The following is a 20,909-nucleotide window of genomic DNA, read 5'->3' as shown; positions in this document are numbered from 1 at the left end:
TTACATTAGTTATCTACCAGTCCTCTGGCACTACACCTTTTTCTAATGAATTGTTAAATATGTGTAGTAATGCCTCTGCCAACTCTTCCCGCGACCCTTTTAACATACTGTACGTAGATGCAATCCATCTGAATGAAGGGCTTTTTCCTCTTTGAATTTATTTAGTTTATCCAATACACCCCTTTTTTCATTTTAAATGCACTTATCGTTCAGATTTACAGAGGAATAGAATACAAGTGCATTGAAATTATCCTTCAGCTTTAGATTTATAAGAAAGATATCTGAACTCCAAGGAGAAAATTAAAAGAAGAGATTGCATTAACTAGAGTTGCATTCCTTGGAATTTAGAAGATTATAGGATGATTTGATGAAACTTTAAGATATTAAGGAAACAGGCCTGAATTTCACACTTGGTGTCCGCGCGAAGTTGGCGAGTCGGAAGTGGATGCAGGATCTGCCCCCAAGTGAGATCGCGTTTTGAATGCGATTTCACACTGAGTGGCCAATTGACGTCCACCCAGCGTGAAACGTGTCTTTTCCCTGGTCGAAGGGCTGGGCAGGGCTGGGAGTCAGGTCCAATGGCAACCTGGTGGGGGATTCAAAAGCAGAGAGGCAGCTCCCTGGCTGCCAGGGGACATAGAGGAAGCTGTCGAGTTCAAGGAAGAAAAATTTGTGTGCAACAGCAATGGCATCTGCACCTGCTGGGCACGCCAGGCAGGATGGCAAGTCCCGTGGGCACTCATCCCCCATAGTTCTCGGATGAGTGCCTGGGATCCTTGTGGGGGAGGTCAGTGCCAGGTGGGACATCTTGATACCTAGGAATGGAAGGAGTAGGCCACTGTACCTCACCCCAGGGAGGCATGGGCAGAGGTGGCAGCCCAGGTCAGTGCCAATGATGTTGTGCGGCGCACATGGGTGCAGTGTCATAAAAGGCTCAATGATCTGCTGCGCTCGGCAAGGGTGAGTACTCAAGTTGGCATGGATCTGTGTGGAGAAGTGATAATGGCTGGTGGTGCTCAGGGGTGTAAGAATCTGAGTGCCAACTGTCACTGACATCAGCGCCGGCCAAGGTGATGAGCTCTGGCTGCTTGGCCTGATTGCTTTGCGGGTTGAGGGCCACAACTCGGATGTGCCCTGCAAGGTTTTCCTCAGGTGGGGTTGGCCAGGCTGCAATGGTACTGCAGATAGAGAGTGGAATAATCAGTGCTCCTCTGTCCCTTCAGGAGAAGAGAAGCATAACACCATCAAGAGGCCAAGGACAGGCAGAGGCCCCTCAAACCTGATGATTCTGATGACGTACAAGATGAATGCCCTGGAGATGGAGTGCCGACGCCAGGCTGTGGAGAGGCTGGGGGCTCTGCTGAAGGTAAGAGTGCAGTGTACCAATGTGAGAGTGTCAGAGTGCGTAAATATTGTTGTGTTGTCTTACCTAAAATGGAAACCTCAAACCTGCAGTGCCCATTGTTCATTGAAACACAATGGCACCATGTTGCAAATTTTCATTTTCTCACCAGCCTGCCTACTATGCACAGTGACAGTGTGATAACAGATACTACTGATATGTCATTTCCCTCCTCTAGAATCGCCATCCAGCAAATGATTACATGACCCTGAGTAGCCACCTTGACACCGGAGGACCAGTGCCTGTCAGATGCACCTGCGTTACACCCCCTCTCCGAATCAGGTACCAGTGCAGATACAAGCAATCACATGAGGAGCTGGTGCAGGCAGAGAATGCCCACAGTGCCGGCAATTGGAGGACAGCTGGAGAACAGGGCCATGCTGAGTCCGTGGCAGATGATGAGTCTCTGGAATTGGGAGCATGGCAACTCTCATGGAGAGGCAGCTCCAGGAACAGAGTCAGGGGCTCTCAGGTTGCACTCGGACCTGCAAGCTCTCACACAGGTAATGACCTCAGGAGGTCACTGCTAGTGTGAGAGATGGATGAGGCACCTAGTATCTCTGCCGGCGCTGTGGGCATTCTCTGCCTGCACCAGCTCCTCATGTGATTGTGCCGAGCCCTCCCCACAATGCACTGACATTGTAGTTGATGATCTAATGTCCACCGAGGTGCTTGTATCTGCACTGGTACCTGTTCAGAGAGGGGTGTAACGCAGGTGCATCTGAAAGGCACTGGTCCTCCGGTGTCAAGGTGGCTACTCAGGGTCCTGTAATCATTTGCTGGATGGCGATTCTAGAGGAGGGAAATGACATATCAGTAGTATCTGTTATCACACTGTCACTGTGCATAGTAGGCAGGCTGGTGAGACAATGAAAATTTGCATCATGGTGCCATTGTGTTTCAATGAACAATGGGCACTGCAGGTTTGAGGTTTCCATTTTAGGTAAGACAACACAACAATATAGTGTCTCTGCTAGGTGCCCATCTCTCAATGGTGTTATGACGCAGCAGATGATGTGTGCCAGGCAGATCAAATCCATGAGGGAAACTTGTATCTTATTTTGAGGGGCATGCCCTGAATTCAGTAGCAATAAGTCCACCAAGACTCTAAAGATTTTTTTACAAAACTAAATTAATCATTTATTAACAAAAGAAAAGACTTCAAGAACATATATATGTCTACAAATTACTACTATAATAACTCCTAAATTCCCTAATTAATCTGGTTTCCAGTTACACCCCATTAAGGCAACATTAAACAAAAAAACATAGATTCCAGCCAGTTAATATAATACCCTGGACAGTTGAATTAAAAGTGGCTTTTCCCAGCTTCAGTCTCTGTAGACAGCAGACTTAATACACAAATACTAGAGCCTTTTCACACTTCTGGTAGATCTTACAACGCCTTCCTCTCTAACACATAGCCTCTTCTTCTTTATACATGTTTCTCCCTTTTAATGCAAATTCCATTGTTCCCATATGTCTTTGGAACTTTACCTTTCTCATCATATAAATCTTTTCATGATGCTAATATTGCCAGTAATGTTTGGGAAAAATAAACACACTGATAGGCCTACCTTCTCTGGCTAGGTGTAACATCCCACCATCTCTTTGAAATTCAAACTACCCTGATTTATCTAAAAATGCAAATTCTCCTCACCTCACTATCTAAAACTTCAGCCATGCTTATGTATTTAGCATTTCAAGCCTAGCTTCTTTTGATGAGTCATAGCCTCCAAACCAGCTATCTCTAGCTCAATTAAATCCTGCCCCCCCCCTCACACACACACATAAACTATCCAAAACCCATTATTAACCTACTTTTACAATAAACCACAATAATATTATGAAAATTATTATACTTTTGTGACATTGGTCAGCAGGGAGGTCCAGAACAACCTCCCGTTAGCTGACGAGCTTTAAGCGGTCTCTGGAGGTTCCTCTCAGGGTGCTCTGGATGACAGCAGCAGCTCCTCCACCCCTCTGCCAATGACTGTGGCCATCTGATGAGGCTGTGACGACTGGGAAATGACCAGCTATGGCACTGGACACACCCTCACAGGCAGTAAACATGCAGACTCTACCAGCCAGAGGACGACTGCCAAAGTCAGCATGCTGCCTCCAATGCCGTGCCAGCAAGTGGGAGGGGACCAAGATGCAGTACTCACAAACGTTCATTTAAATCACCATGAACACAAAAGGGACTTTTCATGGGTGATCTTCCGTTCTGCCATTATTTGTTAAGTTGTAAGTTGTTTACTGGAATAACTGTTAACACCTTCATGCTAAGTTCATTGCCTGTAAGTGCCAAGAGCATCTAAAGTTTGCTTTTGTGTTAATGGCCTGAATATACTTCACTTATTTTCTAGGTGCAGGGCATGCCAGTGTCTAATGCTGGACATGAGGGGCTCTAAACCTTATTGCACAGGTTCTGAGTGGATTTTGGGTGCAATGGAATGGGTCATTGCAAGCACCTGGTAAGGAGGTGGCATCCCTGGCATGAGGTGGAAGCAGTGTCATGGCAGCCTAGCTGAAGGAGCATTGAATCAAGGCCTCCCTGGTGTCCCTGCCTTCCTGAAAGTTCCAGAGGTCTGCCTACACGTCCTCACTGTGTTCTTCCCCAGGTTCCTCTTCTGATCCATCTTTGGAGTCATCATCTGTGGCTTGTGAAGCTGCCCTGAAATCCTCATCCTACAGTGGGTCCCCCCTTTCCAGAGCCATATTGTGGAGAGTGCAGCATGCAATGACTATAAGAGACACACCCTCTGGAGGACATAGCAATGCTCCCCCTGAACGATCCAGGTATCTGAATTTCATCTTCAACAAACTAAAGGTCCTGTCTATCATCGCCTTTGTGGAGGCACAGCTCCTATTATACCTCTGCTCTGCTTCTGTCCTTGGGTGCTGGACAGGCAACATAAGCTACCTGTTCAATGGATAGCCCTTGTCACCCAGCAGCCAGGAGGGATGAACAGTCTTGGCACCTGTGAGTGTCGGAGGATTATGTATCATGGGAGCAGCCAGGTTACCTTGCACAGACTTGCAGAATCTGCATCTTGTGGTAACAAAATATCTGCACGTTCATGGAGTGGAAGCGCTTCCTGTTCACGAAGGGATCCGGCTCACCTGCTGGTGCCTTCATGGCCACATCAGTGCAATCGATGACACCCTGGATGCCAGAGACTCGGCAATCACAGCGAAGCCTCTGGCTCGCTCAGCCTGGCTGGCCTCGTCTGTCCGAGATATGAATAAATGTCGTGACCAGCCTGAACAGAATGTCAGTCACCAGCATGACGCAACTGTGGACAGCTGATTAGGAGACTCCACGCAGATCCCCCACTGACCCCTGGAAAGAGCCGGAAGCATAGAAGTTGAAAGCAGTTGGAGGTGATCTCCAGCCCATCATCTGACAAATGGAGGTCACAGTCTCCCTGGGGAGGTGAAGCCTCCTTCGGCACTGCATCCCTGACATGTTGAGGTAACTGCATCACTGCCTGTACAATTAGGCAGCAGGATAGTGGCGTCTTCTGTGGCCCCTTCCGCCTTGGACTTTTTGTTGGCCCTGCGTCCCCTGTGCCTGCGTCTCTCCTCCCACAGGTCAGTTGGATACTGCCTACGGATACTCTGCCTCCTCCCTTCTGCCTCTCTCTTCCTCCTCTAAGGAGGTCCCACCAGTGGATTAGACAATTCCCATGACCAGAGAAACAGAAAGCTGTCTGGTGACTTGAAGGATCCACATAGTATAAATCCTCCAAGGGCCTTGGAGACACCAATGAGCCCTGAAATGAAGGCTAGCAATGCAAAGACTGAAGCTAAAAATGGAGGTAAAGCTGTCAAGTTTCACTAAGTAACCAGCAGCAAACTATCTCCTAAACTCCTCACTACCCACACTGGCAATGCTCCGGACCCATTTTATCCCACCCTTGGATGACAATTTGATAAAAACGTGCTGCCCGCCTGCCCGTTTTGCCCGTGCGACGAGTGCGAAATTGAATGGGCAGTGTAAAACCTCGGTCAATAGGCTTTTTAATAGCCTTAACTGGCCCTTTAATTGTTGGTAGGTATGGCTCTGACTCCCGCATGCGCCCGCCAACCTCAATACTGCATGTGTGCTTGATGACATCAGGATGCACGCACAACACCATTTTGCGCAATTTTACGTGTTCAGCTCGGGCATGCGCCCAGCCTCAGAACATAAAATTCAGGCTATAAGATAAATAGAACAAAACTATTTCTACAGGCAAAACATTCCAGCCCAGAATGTGCTTTATCCTATATGTACCCAGACTGTACTTTATCATCTTATATGTAGACAGATGATGCTTTATCTTATATGTAGCTAGATGGTGCTTTATCCTTGTCATGGAGCTATTAATATGTATAATATTATTGGAAAATAGTTTTCTTTTTAAAGAGAGGGAGTGTCTTAATTGGATTAAAGCCAACCAGTCTGGGTGCTTTGATGTATACTAATTTTGATACGTAAGAGAGATAGCGTGCATTTGCATTTTTTGAATAGAGCATTGAAGAAGTGGGGTGAAAACTTGACACCTATCTACCAAACCATATGTTTATATTACTAATAAAGTTGGTACTATGAAAGGGGTTTCATTGTTAAAAGGTGACTTTCAAAGAGGCTGGTGAGACAATGAGAATTTGAATTCAATCAGTGGTGGTAGGTATAACTTCAGCAGTTTTCAGGTGTGCAGAGCAGAGGCAATGTGAGATCAAAAGGCAGCTGCAAGCCTCCAACTGGCTCCACAAAGAACCTCATTTTGAATTCATAAGGTGAAAATGCTTTGCCTGGTGTCTGCTTAAGTCTATGGGTTGCTGTTGCCTTAATGGAGATTGGTTTGGGAATTTGTTAAAAGTTATGAAAGTAGTCATTTGTAGCCATGTGTATATATATTTTAATCTGTGTAAATTAATAAAATGTTTCACTTAGTTTAATATACAACCTCGAGAACTGGTGATCTGATTCCTAAATTTAGAGTCGCATCTCAAACATAACACTTAAAATTATAGGTTATGACAATTGTTTAAAGTTTCCCTCTGGGATGTTTAAATAACTCTGCTTTACCAACTGCATCAGTCATAACAATCCTGTATGTACCAAGCTGTTTCCCTCCCATCTAAACTATACTACTATATACTCATAATATGAAAGTGCTGTATATAACGAATGTTTAATAATGCTTTTAAGAAAACAGGTATTTACTTACAGCTATCAGTAAGATGCGTCTGTCTGTTTCTCACATAAGAGCCTGTCTATCCTTGTGTGCTTCCCTCCAAGGTGAAACAGCCAGCTCACACTGCACTGCTCATCTGGTGGCCGCACTCCGCCCCTGCCTCCCAACTCACAATTCACTTTATTTTGCCTGTCCCCTGGAAAGGCATTGCAGACTCCCAGAAGTCAGTGGATCCTGGTTTGAGAACTGCAGCATTAGCTTGGGCATTACCTTTAGATAACATACTTCAGCCGGTGCATTATCTTTTAGGCTCTGAGTAGAGGAGGGAGACTGAGTAAAGTGGGGCAAAATTAAATACGGTGAGACAGTCAACACTACTTTAGTCCTGCTCACCTCTGAATCATATAGCAAAAATGGGAGTTTATCATTGACTGATAATCATCTAACCATAACAAATAAATGACAATGGAAATTGTTTCACTGTGAAACAAAACAGAATTAAAACAGTACTTACACTTGTTAACGAAGTGGTGAATTCACAGCACCCTGTTCCAATAGTGACATACTGGATATTTTCACTGGGAATTCCAGCAGCACGGAATACATATGCTGCGTATGTATATGTCTAGTGGGAAAAAAAGGCATTCAGTTTCTGAGTCCAACAAAATACAGTGCATATGCAGTTTGGAGTCTAATGACATTACACACAAGTGTGCATTAATTCAATATCTTATTCTGTAACAATATACAGGACCTGCTATTTCCTACAACGTGGTGGTTGTTTCTACATATTTAATAAGTGGAAACCTCATGGCATGGCTCGCAATGGGACTTAATGACTGTAAAGCTATCACACAGGTCACTGCTCAGATACACAGGAGAGAGTGGAATATAAGGGAGCCCAACTGAGCGAGCATGATGGCGGGGGTATGGGGTGCTAAGGGAATCGAGCAGGTGTACCCATGTCCTATTTTCAAAAGTGGGAAAACTGTCCCAATTTTTGTCAGAGGCAGGAAGGGCCCAACAAAGGAATACCGCCCATTGGCGACAGGATGTCAATTAGGAACATTAATGAGCCACTTAAAATCAATTATCCCTGAGCCCACCAGGATTTGATGGTAGCTCAGGAATTTTACAGGATTTGCATGGGTATCCCGTGCCACCTGAAAGCTGCCCAGCAAGGTCTGTCAACTTTGCCAGCGGCCTATTGTGAGGGGTGGGGTGGGACCTGATTGACAAGGTATGCAGCAATAGGAAATGGAGGGCAGCTGCTGAGAGCCAACACCCTGCCCTTGCTTTCCATTCCCCTCCAGCCCATCTATGGCAACCCCCTCCTCATGACCTGCATCCCACCTCACTTACCTGTCCCCTGGGATCCAACAATGGTCCCTGGGGGAGGCCTCAGAGCATTACCAGCAACAGACACTGCTCCCTGTGGCACTGCCAGCAATGGAGAGCTGCCAGTCTCTGGTAAGACAACAAATATAGAGGGCAGGATATTTCTGCCCTACTGGGGCCTTGATCCCGTGGGAGGCCCAATACTGGCCAGGTAAGTGCCTAATTGGATTAAAATGGCGTTAGACCTCCCGGAGAGAAGCGATACAAATCTCCCATTGATTCCCCAAACAGTAGGGGTCTCCTATTAGATAAACTGATTTCCACTAAGAGTTACCATTTGGAGTGGGAGTCATGGCAATGGGGAAAAGGCTGTGGCTGAAATTAGCAAGGGGTGGCAAGAATACCCAGGGAGCAATGAGGGGGATAAAGGCATGAACATTTGAAAGAGGGAGAACTTTTATAGATAGATTCAACATGAACAGAGTCCACCATCCTGTGGTTTGGAGTTTAAAACAGGAATGGAGGTCCAGTATTTCCTGCTACCCTGTGGTCAACACCTACCTATTACCCTGACAACACTGCAAGGCTGGCACAATGTACTTTAGCACTTAATGTTAGAATGCAGATACAAAGCAAAAAGATCAACACAGCCTTTCAGCAACCCAAAGAAGACCTGAGGACTTAGGCACTGCATATTCAGCTGAAGTTCTACAGTGGCACTGCTGGGCTTATTTTTCATTATTAGGAGCTAGGCCTCCAGTGGACCTCAGTCTTACTTACAGCATCATTTCCACATAACTGCATGGCACTACCCAGCACAAAAGTGATGATCAGCTGTTGTTTGACAGAATGGTCTCTGAACAGATCCCACAGTCTCTTTGCCTTTTGACCTTGAAGTGCCATTTGCTCTTCCAGCATTTCATCCATTTCGGTGGTGAGATTGGCCTTGCCATGTAATCTTCTCAATGCTACGGAAATTGAAAAGCCAATGATTAGGTAACCAGAAGGGCAATCAGACCTCATTAATCCCTGCCCCTCCAATTACAGAAGTCATTTATCCTCTTCAAATACTGCTGATGCCGGAGATCTGAAATGAATACAGAAAGTGCTGGAAAAACTCAGCAGGTCCGGAAGCATTCATGGAGAGAGAAACAGAGTTAACATTTCGAGTTCCAGCACTTTGTTTTAATTTCTAGTCGGGTAACCTTTCTTTGAAAGCTCCTGATCAACCTCAAAGGGATTTGAAAAGAAGTTGGTTGATGAGACAGTGACTGGAGTCAGGCAGTGTTCACATAACTGTAAGTTCCATTCATAAAGCTCCAAATTAAAGGCATATTTGAATAGTCCTGCAGCTTGCATTTATGTGAATTGAGTGACTTGCTTCATCCCTCAAGCAAACTGGCCAGAAAGCAACTGGACCATTGTTGCAACATTATGTTGAATTAAACTTGATTATGATTTCTGTGAGTAGAGATATATTTTTAACATCTTCATCGAATGAAGAAAATTGTTATCTAGTTAAACTTAGGTAAAAACACTTCAGTTTTCTTATAGTCCCCATTAGCTGATTGCTAATTTGTTTTATTCATTTCTGGGATGGGGGCATCGCTTGCTGGGCCAGCATTTATTGTCCATCCCTAATTGCCCTTGAGAAGGTGGTGTTGAGCTGCCTTCTTGAACTGCTGCAGTCCCTGTGGTATAGGTACACCCACAGTGCTGTTAGGAAAAGGGCTTCTGGATTTTGACCCAGTGACAGTGAAGAAGCAGCGCTATCTTTCCAAGTCAGGATGGTGAGTGGCTTGGAGGGAACTTCCAGGTGGCAGTGTTCCCATGAATCTGCTGCCCTTGTCTTTCTGGATGGTAGCAGTTGTGGGTTTGGAAGGTGCTGTCTAAGGAGCCTTGGTGAGTTTCTGCAGTGCAGCTTGTAGGTGGTGTCAAGATTCTTGAGAGTTTTTGGAGCTGCACTCATCCAGGCCAGTGGAGAGTATTCCATCACACTCCTGAATTGTGCCTTGTAACTAGTGGACAGGCTTTGGGGAATCAGGTAAGTTACTCACCGCAGGACCCCTGGCCTCTGACCTGCTCCTGTAGCCACAGTAATTATGTGGTTAGTCCAGTTCAGTTCTGGTCAACGGTAACCCCAGGATGTTGATAGTGGGGGATTCAGCGATGGTAGTACCATTGAATGTAAAGGAACAATGGTTAGATTCTCTCTTGCTGGAGATAATTATTGCCTGACACTTGAGTGGTGCAAATGTTACTTGCCACTTGTCAGCCCAAGCCTGGATATTATCCAGGTCTTGCTGCATTTGTACATGGACTGCTTCAGTATCTCAGGAGTCATGAATGGTGCTGAACATTCTGCAATAATCAGCAAACATCCCCACTTCTGACCTTATGATGGGAGGAAGATCATTGATGCAGCGGCTGAAGATGGCTGGTCCTAGGACATTACCCTGAGAAACTCCTGCAGTGATGTCCTGGAACTGAGATGATTGACCTCCAACAACCACAAGCATCTTCCTTTGTGCTAGGTATGACTCCAATCAGCAAAGAGTTTTCCCCCTGATTCACACTGACTCCAGTTTTGCTAAGGCCCCTTGATGCCACACTCAGTCACATCTGCCTTGATGTCAAGGGCAGTCACTCTCACCTCACCTCTGGAGTTCAGCACTTTTGTCCATGTTTGATCCAAGGCTGTAATGAGGTCAGGAGCTGAGTGACCCTGGTAGAACCCCACTCTGAGCATCAGTTGCTAAGTAAGTGCTGCTTGATAGCATTGTTGATGACCCTTTCCGTCACTTTACTGATAATTGAGAGTAGACCGATGCGGCAGTAATTGGCTGGGTTTTGTTTGTCCTGCTTTTTGTGTACAGGACATACCTGGGCAATTTTCCACATTGTCGGGTAGATGCCAGTGTTGTAGCTGTACAGGAACAACTTGGCTAGGGGCACAGCAAGTTCTGGAGCACAAATCTTCAGTACTATTGCCAGAATATTGTCAGGGCTGTAGCTTTTAGCTGTTTCTTGATACCACTTGGACTGAATCGAATTGGCTGAAGACTGGCATCTGTGATGCTGGAGACCTCTGGAGAAGGCCGAGAAGGATCATCCAGTCGGCGCTTCTGGCCGAAGATTGTTGCAAATGCTTCAGCCTTATCCTTTGCACTGATGTGCTGGGCCCCTCCATCATTGAGGATGGGGATATTTGTGGAAGCTCCTCCTCCTTATGGGATATTTGCTAATGCAGATTTTAAAAAGTGGGGACAAAGATTTGGAAGTTATTCTATGGCAAGAGGCGTGGAAGAGGAGAACACGTTTTCAATGAAGGAATTTGGTAAAAGTCTATGAGATGTGTATTCAGAGAAAATGAAGTGAATGATTTCTTTCCCCTTGATTGCTGGAAAATAAATAACACCTTCTTTATCCATTGCAGGTAGATTATTAAAGAAATAAATTTATTCTCTTCACAAACTATAGTTTTTAAAATAAATAAATCTGTGCAACTATGATGAGGAAAGGTTTGTTTATGGAAGAACAAAACAGGTTGGGGTAACTTTCTATTCCAGCTATCACCAAAATCATCCAGCCAATGGGTAAAAATATTTATTCTTTCCTCTCTGAATCACTTACCCTTCATGCACATGTCCTTGTTCCCCCTGTCAATCAGCAGGTACCTGGGGCTCTCTGGGCACCATGGCAGAGTGATGAGTTGGATTAGAGCTGGCACTGCACAGGACCCCAGCAGTAGGGGCCACAATTCTTCACTGCCCAAAATCTCCCTGCAAATGGTATTATGAAATGGCTTAATTCCCTTATCAATACTCCTTGAGCTACCAACACAGTCAAACTACATAGTCATGCTAAACACAAAGGATTAGCAGTGAACAGAGATCTGTAGTGGGACAATATTGACAAACTGTTCCTGGCAATGAAGTTAATATTCAGAAGAATTATTTAAAAATTATGCTGATGTAGAATATATACACATTACATATACAAAAATATATTATTAACTGACTTGTTGGTTGTAAAGGCATCAAATTTTTTAATCTGCACATTGGAAATTATTTTCCATACAAGCAATCTCATGAGAGCAGCCTGGTTAAACTATCTAATTCTGCTTACTTTCCTTAAATGTGTGACACTCCTTCATTCATTACACAGGCAGTATCAGAAGTGAACTTGACACTGCAGAGAGGAAGGCTCACAGAAGTCAGCACCCAGCTAATGAGCCCCCGGGTTCAAGAAACAGGATACTGACTGAGCAAAGGCTTTGAGAACAAACCAGGGATCTTCCATCAGACCCAGAATGTGGGCATGGCTGGCAAAGCCAGCATTTATTTCCCATTCCTATTTGCCCTTGAGAAGCTAGTGGTGAGCCACTACCTTGAATTGCTGCAGTCCATGTGATGTAGTTGCACCATCAGTGCCATTCCCTACCAGTTGTATCCCTCTGTGCTGCCACAATTGATGTGTCTGCCCAGCCAGTGGAACAGTAAATATCCAGAGATGGTGATGAGGAGTCAAGGACATTGGCTTTAAGTTATGATTCAGTGAGTATGACTATGGCAGTTTGTTGCTTGACTAGGCTGTGGGACCGCTGCCTCAATTCTGTCACAAGCCCCCAGATGTTAGTGAAGAGGAAGTCATAGGATCAACTGGACTGAGTGTGCTTTGTTGTGTCTGGTGCCCAAGTTGATGCCGGGTGTTCCATCTTGTTTTATTCTCATTAGACTTTCTTGTAGGTCGTATACAACTGACTGGCTTGCTAGACTATTTCAGAGGGCAGTTAAGAATCAAACCAGTTGCTGTGGCTCTGGAGTCACAAATAGACCAAACCAGACTAGATAAGTTCAGCAAATTTCCTTCACTAGTGAACCAGGGGCAGAACTTTGCTCTTATTGGGCAGGCTTGGTGTGGGCGGCCAGGAGTGGTCGGGAAGCTGACCACCGACGGCAATTGAGGTTGGTAGGTGATTTCATGCTGGAGGGCCAATTAAGGCCCACCCAGCGCAAAACACGAGCTGCAGCTCTCAGCGCTGCCTGTGGGGTGGGGTGGGGAGGGCGGTAGGAGGGCGAATGCAAGTTCGCACAGGCATGCGAGTGCGCGTTGGAAAAGCTCCCTGAGGCACAGAGCTGCCTCAGGGAGAGGAACAGTTTTGAAAATAAAAAATAAAGGTTTTTAAAATGTTAACAAACATGTACCGTTATGTGACAGAGTCACATGTAACGTGTTTGTTAACATTTTAAAATGGCACATGAGCAGGGAAATGTTAGAAATTAGGATGAAATTTTTTTTTAAAGTTTTTTAGTGACGGATCGAAACCTTATCCCACCCGTGGATGAGGTTTCACTTAAAATGCAAAGGCCACCTGGCCTTTTCAGCTGCCCGCCCAGCATAAGGTTGGACGGGCAGTGAAAAATTTAAATCAATTGGATTGTTAATGGCTTAATAGGCCTTTGAATTGTCGGTGGGCATGCTGCCAACTCCCGAGCATGCCCGCCGACCAAAGTATCACGCAAGTGCGCAATGACATCGGGACGCTCGCCCATGTCATCGCACGTCGTTTAATGCTCAAGTGAGTCGGGCACGTGCCCATCTGCTCAGCCAAAATCCTGGCCCACATAGATTTTTGCAATAATCCAGCGGTTTCTTGGTCACCATTATTGGTGTTAGTTGTTTATTCCAAATTTACTTCATTAAATTTAATTTCCCCAGCTGTCATGGTGGGATTTTTATTTATTATATCATTTATGCTATCATTCTCATGTTACTATTCAGCCACATTATTCTGGGCCTGGAGTCATAAAGGGGAAAGCTATCCATTCGCTTTCAGTGGTGACACAGTCTGTAGCAAAGTCTCCACAGGACTCAGAAGTCCTGAGATGAGGACCAGCTTGGAGTTGGGCAGCCAAGAACCACTGTTGTCCTATCCCTCAGGTAGCTCATAGGTACAGCACCAAGTTAGAATTACGATCACCACCAAGATGCACCAGCGGCAGATCATGTAGTAATATGAAGTATACAAATACACAGTAAAAAAGGTTCATTGTTCCAAAGTAAATCTGTTTATGGGGCTTGAAAGAATGTTTGGAGATTGATTTGCAACAGGGTCCTTCTAAACCTTCCTACTGAACCGCTGCCTCTATAAACAGCGTTCTTCTAGATATCATCAAAAGCATGGCTTAATCTGTAGCCTCTAATAGAAAGGTACTTGCACCAGTCTTCTCTTTTAGTGTAACCTTTTCTTACGTGGCTCAGTCATTTTCACTTTCTCCTGCTCCTGTTCTGCCCCTGCCAGAAGACTATATGGGAATGGCCATGTTGAACCCCATTATAAGGGTTCAATGTTGGAATGGTAGGAAGAGTAAACTGTTGAATTTTCTTAGGAGTGGGCCCATCTTACAGAAGCATCCAGCTCTGCTGAAATTTAATACTTACTTTTGAATAAGTGTGTCTCAGTTACAGATCTGCTACCTCCACATCAGATCTAAACCACTTCAGCATCAAAAATAACATTCAGAATTTCACATCCTATATCTTTATGTAGCATTTTATCAGAAACATACACCGAGCCCTGTAAAACTGCACCATGTAGAAGTATTGTAAAACTAGAGTAAAACGTAGGACTTGCCTAAGTCCAATGGTTTGGCCCAGCACTAATCCAGCTGCAGTAAATGGAGCAAATGACAGGGCCACCAGGCCTCGGATTTCCTTTGGTGCACTCTCACCCAGATACATGGGATTAATGTTCATTCCCACACCTCAAGCAAAAGGAAAAATTAAGTTATGTGAGGCATATTTATGGATCCAACCATTTTTGTTCACTATTGTTTGTAGTTTGACTGAATATTCCCAACACTGCCAAATTATTCAATCTGTAAATTTGTTTCCAAGGTACTTTATGATGCATTTGTGTTTTGCTTGGATATTAACTGTGTAGAATTGTAGTGGGAAACATTCAATTTGGCCGGTAATCAGATGTGGCGACTGTATACACAAATAACACACGAGCTGGCATAGCGATGAAAGCAGATCACAAACTTTGTGCTGCCTGCTAAATTAAATGATATATTGTTTAGCTGAGTGTAAGAGCACTGCTGAGCAGCTGCATGCCTTAGCTGGGACCCAAACTTGTTTAACGCTAGCACCATCAGTTCTGATGACAGGTCATCAACCTGAATCGTTGCTCTCTCCACATATGCTGCCAGACCTGCTGTATATTTTCAGTATTTTCTTCTTTAAATTCATTTAAAGTTAGCTTGCCCTACTTAAAGCCAGTCTGCACCCTTAAATGTGAGTTTTGTTCTTTCTGCAGCAGCTGCTGGAACAGGTTAAAGAGGAGTTTATGAGCAGAAAGAAGAGTAGAAATGGTGCAACCAGCCAGACAGTATGGCCTTTGGCTCTCCAATGCAGCACTGGAAGCATTGGTGCTAGAAGATGCAGGAGGAAAGAGGTCCTTGTCCCTCAGGTGGCCAGGAGGCCCATCAGACAGACATTACAAAGGCAGTGGGAGCAAATAGCCCTCACAGTTAATGCCAACAATCTAGTTCTGATAATTCAATGACCTCACATGAGTTGTCGGGCAGGAGAATACATCTTCAGCTGCCATATCCTTATAAACGACCCACTTGTACATTCCTCCACTCAAACCCCTGCTTCACTCACCTACCAACAGTCTTAATCAAGCAGCCAAACATTCCTTGCCTCCTCACCCTCACACACTTAACACTGCTACAAGCCTCACATTCAAATCTCACAGCTCGCACATGGTGCAGAAGGCACATTACACAAACACATTGCACCACAACAACAACTTGCATTTATATAGTACCTTCAATGTAATTAAACATTCCAAGCTGCTTTACCAGAGCATTATCAAAATAAATTTGATAATGAACCTATAATATACTATTAGGCCAAAAGCTTGGGTGGGGAGTATACTGGGCAGGGAGTATACTGGGCGGGCGGGGGGGCAATCGCGTGGGGGGTGTGTCAGGCAGAGAGTACATCACACAGAGAGTATATCAAACGAGATGTGTATCAGGTGGGAAGCATATTGGGTAGGATGTTAATCAGATAGGGAATATATCGGACAGTGTATATATCAGGCAGGGAGATATATCAGGTGGAAAGTACGTTCGGTGGGCAGGCCGTACAATTAGGCAGGCCGTATATTGGTCAGGCTGTATAACGGGCAGTGAGTATAAAGGGCAGGTGTATATTGGGTGTGGTGTATACCGGATAGGGAGGGGAGAGGGTGGGGGGCAAGGTTAGAAAGAAAGGGGGGTGGGACAAAAAGAGGGTACCAATTTGTTGGGGAGAGTGCCCCCAATCAGCACAAGGGACCCACCCCCCCCAAAGAAGGAACCACCCACCCCCCCAACCCCAACCAGCTCAAAGCACCCCGCACTGTCCAAGCTGCCAGACTGTGTGCCTTGCCTCCACCTTCCCATGCAGACCGAAAAATTGTGGCGGAGACAGAATTTAGGCCCTGAAGTGGCAATTAATTGTCAGCGACCAGCAGGCAGGGCTACACCGGGCAGTATCAGACGGGGTGTATATCAGGCAGTGTGTATATTGGTGGGCTGTATATGAGTCAGCAGGTATACCAGGCAGGTATATAACAGACGGTGAATACTATACCTTCTATTATGTGCTCCTGTCCAAGGCCAATGCCCCCTAATTTGTTAGAAAAAATGTTACCTGAGTTTATTCCAGAAAAGAATCTCCCGATTATGATCAACTCAAAGGACTTCACTGTTCTGCTCAGCACCATTAGCAAAGCACCAATGAGGACAAAAATGTTGCTTGACAACAGTGAACCTTTCCTGGGAGAAAATGAAGTAACAGAAGTTTGTCAGTAAAATATTCTAGAAGCGCCTCTATGTCAACAGTAAGTTCCCCTCTGAAAATTTTTACCAGATTTTTCACAGTCTTATCAATAGAGCTGAGCCCTTCATAACTGCCTACAATTCCTCTAAATAGTAAATGTGCCAGCATCTTCGGTGGAGGTATTTATATTCAAGACTTAGAGTTTTCTCCATTAAAAATGTGAAGACTAGAAACAGTTTTTTCCTCTGAATCACTTCTGGGATTTTAATTTTTGTTATTTGTTCATTGTTTCTGGGCATCGCTGACTAGGCCAGCATTTATTACCCACCCCTAATTGCCCTTAAAGTGGGAATGGTGAGCCACCTTCCTGAGCTGCTGCAGTCCATGTGGTTTAGGTACGCCCACAGTGCTGTTAAGGAGGGAGTTGCAGGATTCTGTCCCAAACAGCAGTGATGGAACAGCGATATAGTTCCAAATGAGAATGGTGTCACTTGGAGGAAAACTTGCAGATGTGATGTTCCCGTGTGCCTGCTGTGCTTGTTCTTTGAGCTAGAACTAATTCTGGGTTTGGTAGGTGCTGTTGAAGGAGGTGGATGTGGGGGTGATCAATGATTTCAAAAGAAATTGGATAGGCATCTGAGGGAAATAAACTTGCAAGGCTAGAGGGATAAAAGTGCAGGAATGGGACTGACTGGATTGCTCTACATAGAGCAGCATGCAGTGAATGGGCCAAATCTTCCTTCTGTGTCATAATGACTCTATTGGAGTGGATTTTATGGGAGGACAAATTACCCAGCACCCACCGCACCGCCCCCCCCCCGCCCTCCCCACCGCAATCCTAAAAGTTGGTCGGCACCTCGCTAATGTGAAATGTGGTTGTCCGGCAGCGAAAGTATGTGGTGGTGGCCTTAATCAGTGCAGAGTGGGACTTCTGCCCCTCAAGGACAAGTGCCTGTGAGAGTTGTCAGCCTACCTGGTTGGACAGCTCTGTAGCCCCAGCAGCACTGGAAGACAGTAGTGGGCACTATTGGGATACAACCAGTCCCCACAAAGTGAAGATGTCTCCCGGGCTTCAGGTAAGTCCAGTGATTTTGGGCTGGCATGACTGGGAGACCCCAGCGAGGGAGGGGAGTGAGAGAGGTGGGGGAGATGGGTTAGAGATGCCAGTGTGGCTGTCCCCATTGGGCACAGATGACCACCCTCCCTAAAGGAAGTACCCTTAATTCCTGCTTGGCAGCAACCCATGCTGTCAAAGTTGCTGAGTTGTTCACCTTATAAAAACAAAAAACTGCAGATGCTGGAAATCCAAAACAGAAACAGAAATATCTGGAAAAACTCAGTAGGTCTGGCAGCATTGGCGAAGAAGAGCAAAGTTGACGTTTAGAGTCCTCATGACCCTTCAACAGAACTAAAGTAAAAATAGGAAAGAGGTGCAGAGAAGAGCAAAGTTGATGTTTCGAGTCCTCATGACCCTTCAGCAGAACTAAAGTAAAAACTGGAAAGGGGTACCCCTTTCCTATTTTTACATAAGTTCTGTTGAAGGGTCATGAGGACTCGAAACATTAACTTTGCTCTTCTCTGCTGATGCTGCCAGACCTGCTGAGTTTTTCCAGGTATTTCTGTTTTTGTTTTGAGCTGTTCACCTTCCCCTGCAGACTGAAAAATTGTGGCAGAGGCAGAATAAGGCCCTGAAGTGGCAGTTAATTGTCCATTTAAGGGCCTGAAAAAGCCTAAGGGTGGTGGGCTGCCTGACATCTTAAGCACCCCCATAATATGGGGGACAGGTCAGGGGTGGCGGGAAATTCACTCCTATGATTCTATAAGATAGTCACAAGATATCACACAGGGATTTAATAACTTCAGAAACCAGGGGACAAAGGGTGTGAGTGATTTACACACTTTGGGCAGAATTTAGTTGTGGCAATGGATTGGTTGGAGAACCGATGTAAACCCCACATTGCTTTTCAATGGGAGGCCCGACGCAATTACCAGGTAAGCAGCCACTTACCTGGACAGCATCAGGCCTCCCGTTGGATTAAGCCCTTGGTAGGGTAGAAATCCCTCCCCCAAGAGCTTTTATTAATTTATTCTTTCGTATGATATATGAGCGTTGCTGGCTGGGCCAGTATTTGTTGCCCATCCCTAACTGCCCTTCAGAATGCGGTAGTGAACCGCCTTTTGCAGTCCATGTGGTGTCCAGGCGAATTTCCCTTGTCGACCCCTTGCTGCTGCTCACTTAATGTGGGACAGCTTTCCCACCACCTTCTGGGAGTCAGACACATGGTCTCCCCCACAATTCTCTGGGCCTGCCCGCCATCTTGCCAGCTCCAGCTGGCTCCACTAAATTGCATCGTTATCTGGGCAGTAGGATTGCAGTTTTGCCTTTGAACCACCACTAAGTTATTTGGTTTGGTAGTTGTAGGCTGGTTCATCAGCACTGCCTTGATTCTGTGACACATTACAATTGCATTAACTTATGAGGCCACAAGACACTGCTTGATAGTGCAGCAACTCATTTTGCTCAGAAACCTTGTAGCCAGCAGACACTCATCCATCCCATCCATCTGAACTGAATTTACACTTATACTTCCAACAACATTAAAGAAGCTGGGCACCATCCAGGACAAAGCAGCCCGCTTGATTGGCTGGGAGTCAGACCCATGGCCTCCCCAAAACATTCACTCCCTCCACCATCAACGCACAGTGGCAGCAATGTATACCATCTACAAGATGCACTGCAGAAACTCACCAAGGCTCTTTAGACAGCACCTTCCAAAACCTCGACCGCTACCATATAGAAGGGCAAGGGTAGCAAACACATTGGAGCATCACCATCTGGAAGTTCCCCTACAAGCCACTCACCATCCTGACCATGGAAATATATCACCAATCCTTCACTGTCACTGGGTCAAAATCCTGGAACTTCCTCCCTAACAGCACTGTGGACCACATGGACTTCAGCGGTTCAAGAGACAGCTCACCACCACCTACTCAAAGGCAATTAAGTGTGGGCAACAATGCCCACATCCCATGAATAAATAAAAAAAGGGCAGAGGTGACAGGATTCTCAGGTGAAAAAGGCCTATTTCAAATACAAAGGGCAGAATTTTCCCCCCACTGGGGGGGAATTCAGGAGCAGGCGCATACAGGCGCTCCTCCGATCGGCACCCCTGATCGGCGGTGTGCCGCCATTTTACGTGGGCAGGCCAATTAAGGCCCGCCAGGCGTGACATCCACCAGGAAGCACTATGTGCTCCCTGTGCGGGTGGGGGCGATTCCCTAAGCCAAGAGTGCGCTCTTATGTGCATGCAGGCGAAAGAGCACTGTCACCTCCCTGAGGCTAAGTGCTGCCTCAGGGAGATCAGTGCCAAATTCCAAAACGTTAAAAATAGAAAAATAAAATTTCCCTGACAGTGTCACATGAGTTGGGACATGTCCATCACTTTTAATTAAACTTTTATTAAATTTTTAAAAACCTACATGAAACCTCATCCCACCTGTGGATGAGGCTTCATGCTTTTTCTGAAGCCGGCCAAGGCTCCCAGCCTGCCGTTGGACGGGCAGGTCCTTTAAATACTGCAATTACTTTTTAAATGGCCTCAATAGGCCGTTGACAGGTTGGTGGGCACACAGCTGATTCAGCTGTGCTCCTGCCGACCTGAAAATTGAAATGACGTGGTTGATGTCGGGGGTTCCGCCCGGTGTCATCCCATGTCATTTTACATGTCGGCAAGTGGGTCCCACCCCCACACGCTGACCAGGAAATCCTGCTCATACTTTCACCAGGAGCTGGAATTAACCATAATTAAAACTGTCATTTCATACTTTATTAGAAATAAAAGCTCAGTGAACTTCTAAACTCTCTGAGTCTGCAGGATTATCAAAGGCTGTTCCCTCATTGGTGGATTTAGCCAAATCTGGGAATAGACTTGTGACCATAATTAGTCTCTGTCCCCAGGAGCTGCAACTCAGCCTAGCCAGCTTTCAAACTTCGAGCGATTAGAAGGATGAAGCAGAAGGTTAGAGGTTGGAGGGAAAGGATAGGAATAAGGTTGGAAGGAGAGAACGGAGAAGAAAGGTTGGGAGGATAGAGGAAGAGGATGGGAGTGAGAATAGAGGGAAAAGATGGGAGTGAGGATAGG

The 20,909-nt window shown here is 45.7% G+C and overlaps 1 protein-coding gene across 1 annotated transcript in view; it reads right to left on the bottom strand.

Annotated features, from left to right (window-relative positions):
- The window catches only part of LOC121285798 (solute carrier family 2, facilitated glucose transporter member 11-like), a 75,230-nt gene that overhangs the window by 30,873 nt on the left and 23,448 nt on the right, over positions 1-20,909 (bottom strand). Inside the window, exons 4-8 of the mRNA XM_041202631.1 lie at positions 16,639-16,763; positions 14,567-14,696; positions 11,563-11,711; positions 8,710-8,897; positions 7,106-7,216 (exon numbers count right to left, since the gene is read on the bottom strand). Of these exons, the coding sequence (XP_041058565.1) occupies positions 7,106-7,216; positions 8,710-8,897; positions 11,563-11,711; positions 14,567-14,696; positions 16,639-16,763 (703 nt within the window). The remainder of the gene's footprint in view (positions 1-7,105; positions 7,217-8,709; positions 8,898-11,562; positions 11,712-14,566; positions 14,697-16,638; positions 16,764-20,909) is intronic.

The sequence above is a fragment of the Carcharodon carcharias genome, chromosome 13, assembly GCF_017639515.1.
Source record: "Carcharodon carcharias isolate sCarCar2 chromosome 13, sCarCar2.pri, whole genome shotgun sequence".
Classification (NCBI taxonomy): Eukaryota; Metazoa; Chordata; class Chondrichthyes; order Lamniformes; family Lamnidae; genus Carcharodon; species Carcharodon carcharias.
The sequence above is the reverse complement of the archived record's forward strand: the minus strand, read 5'-3'. Positions and strand labels throughout refer to the sequence as shown.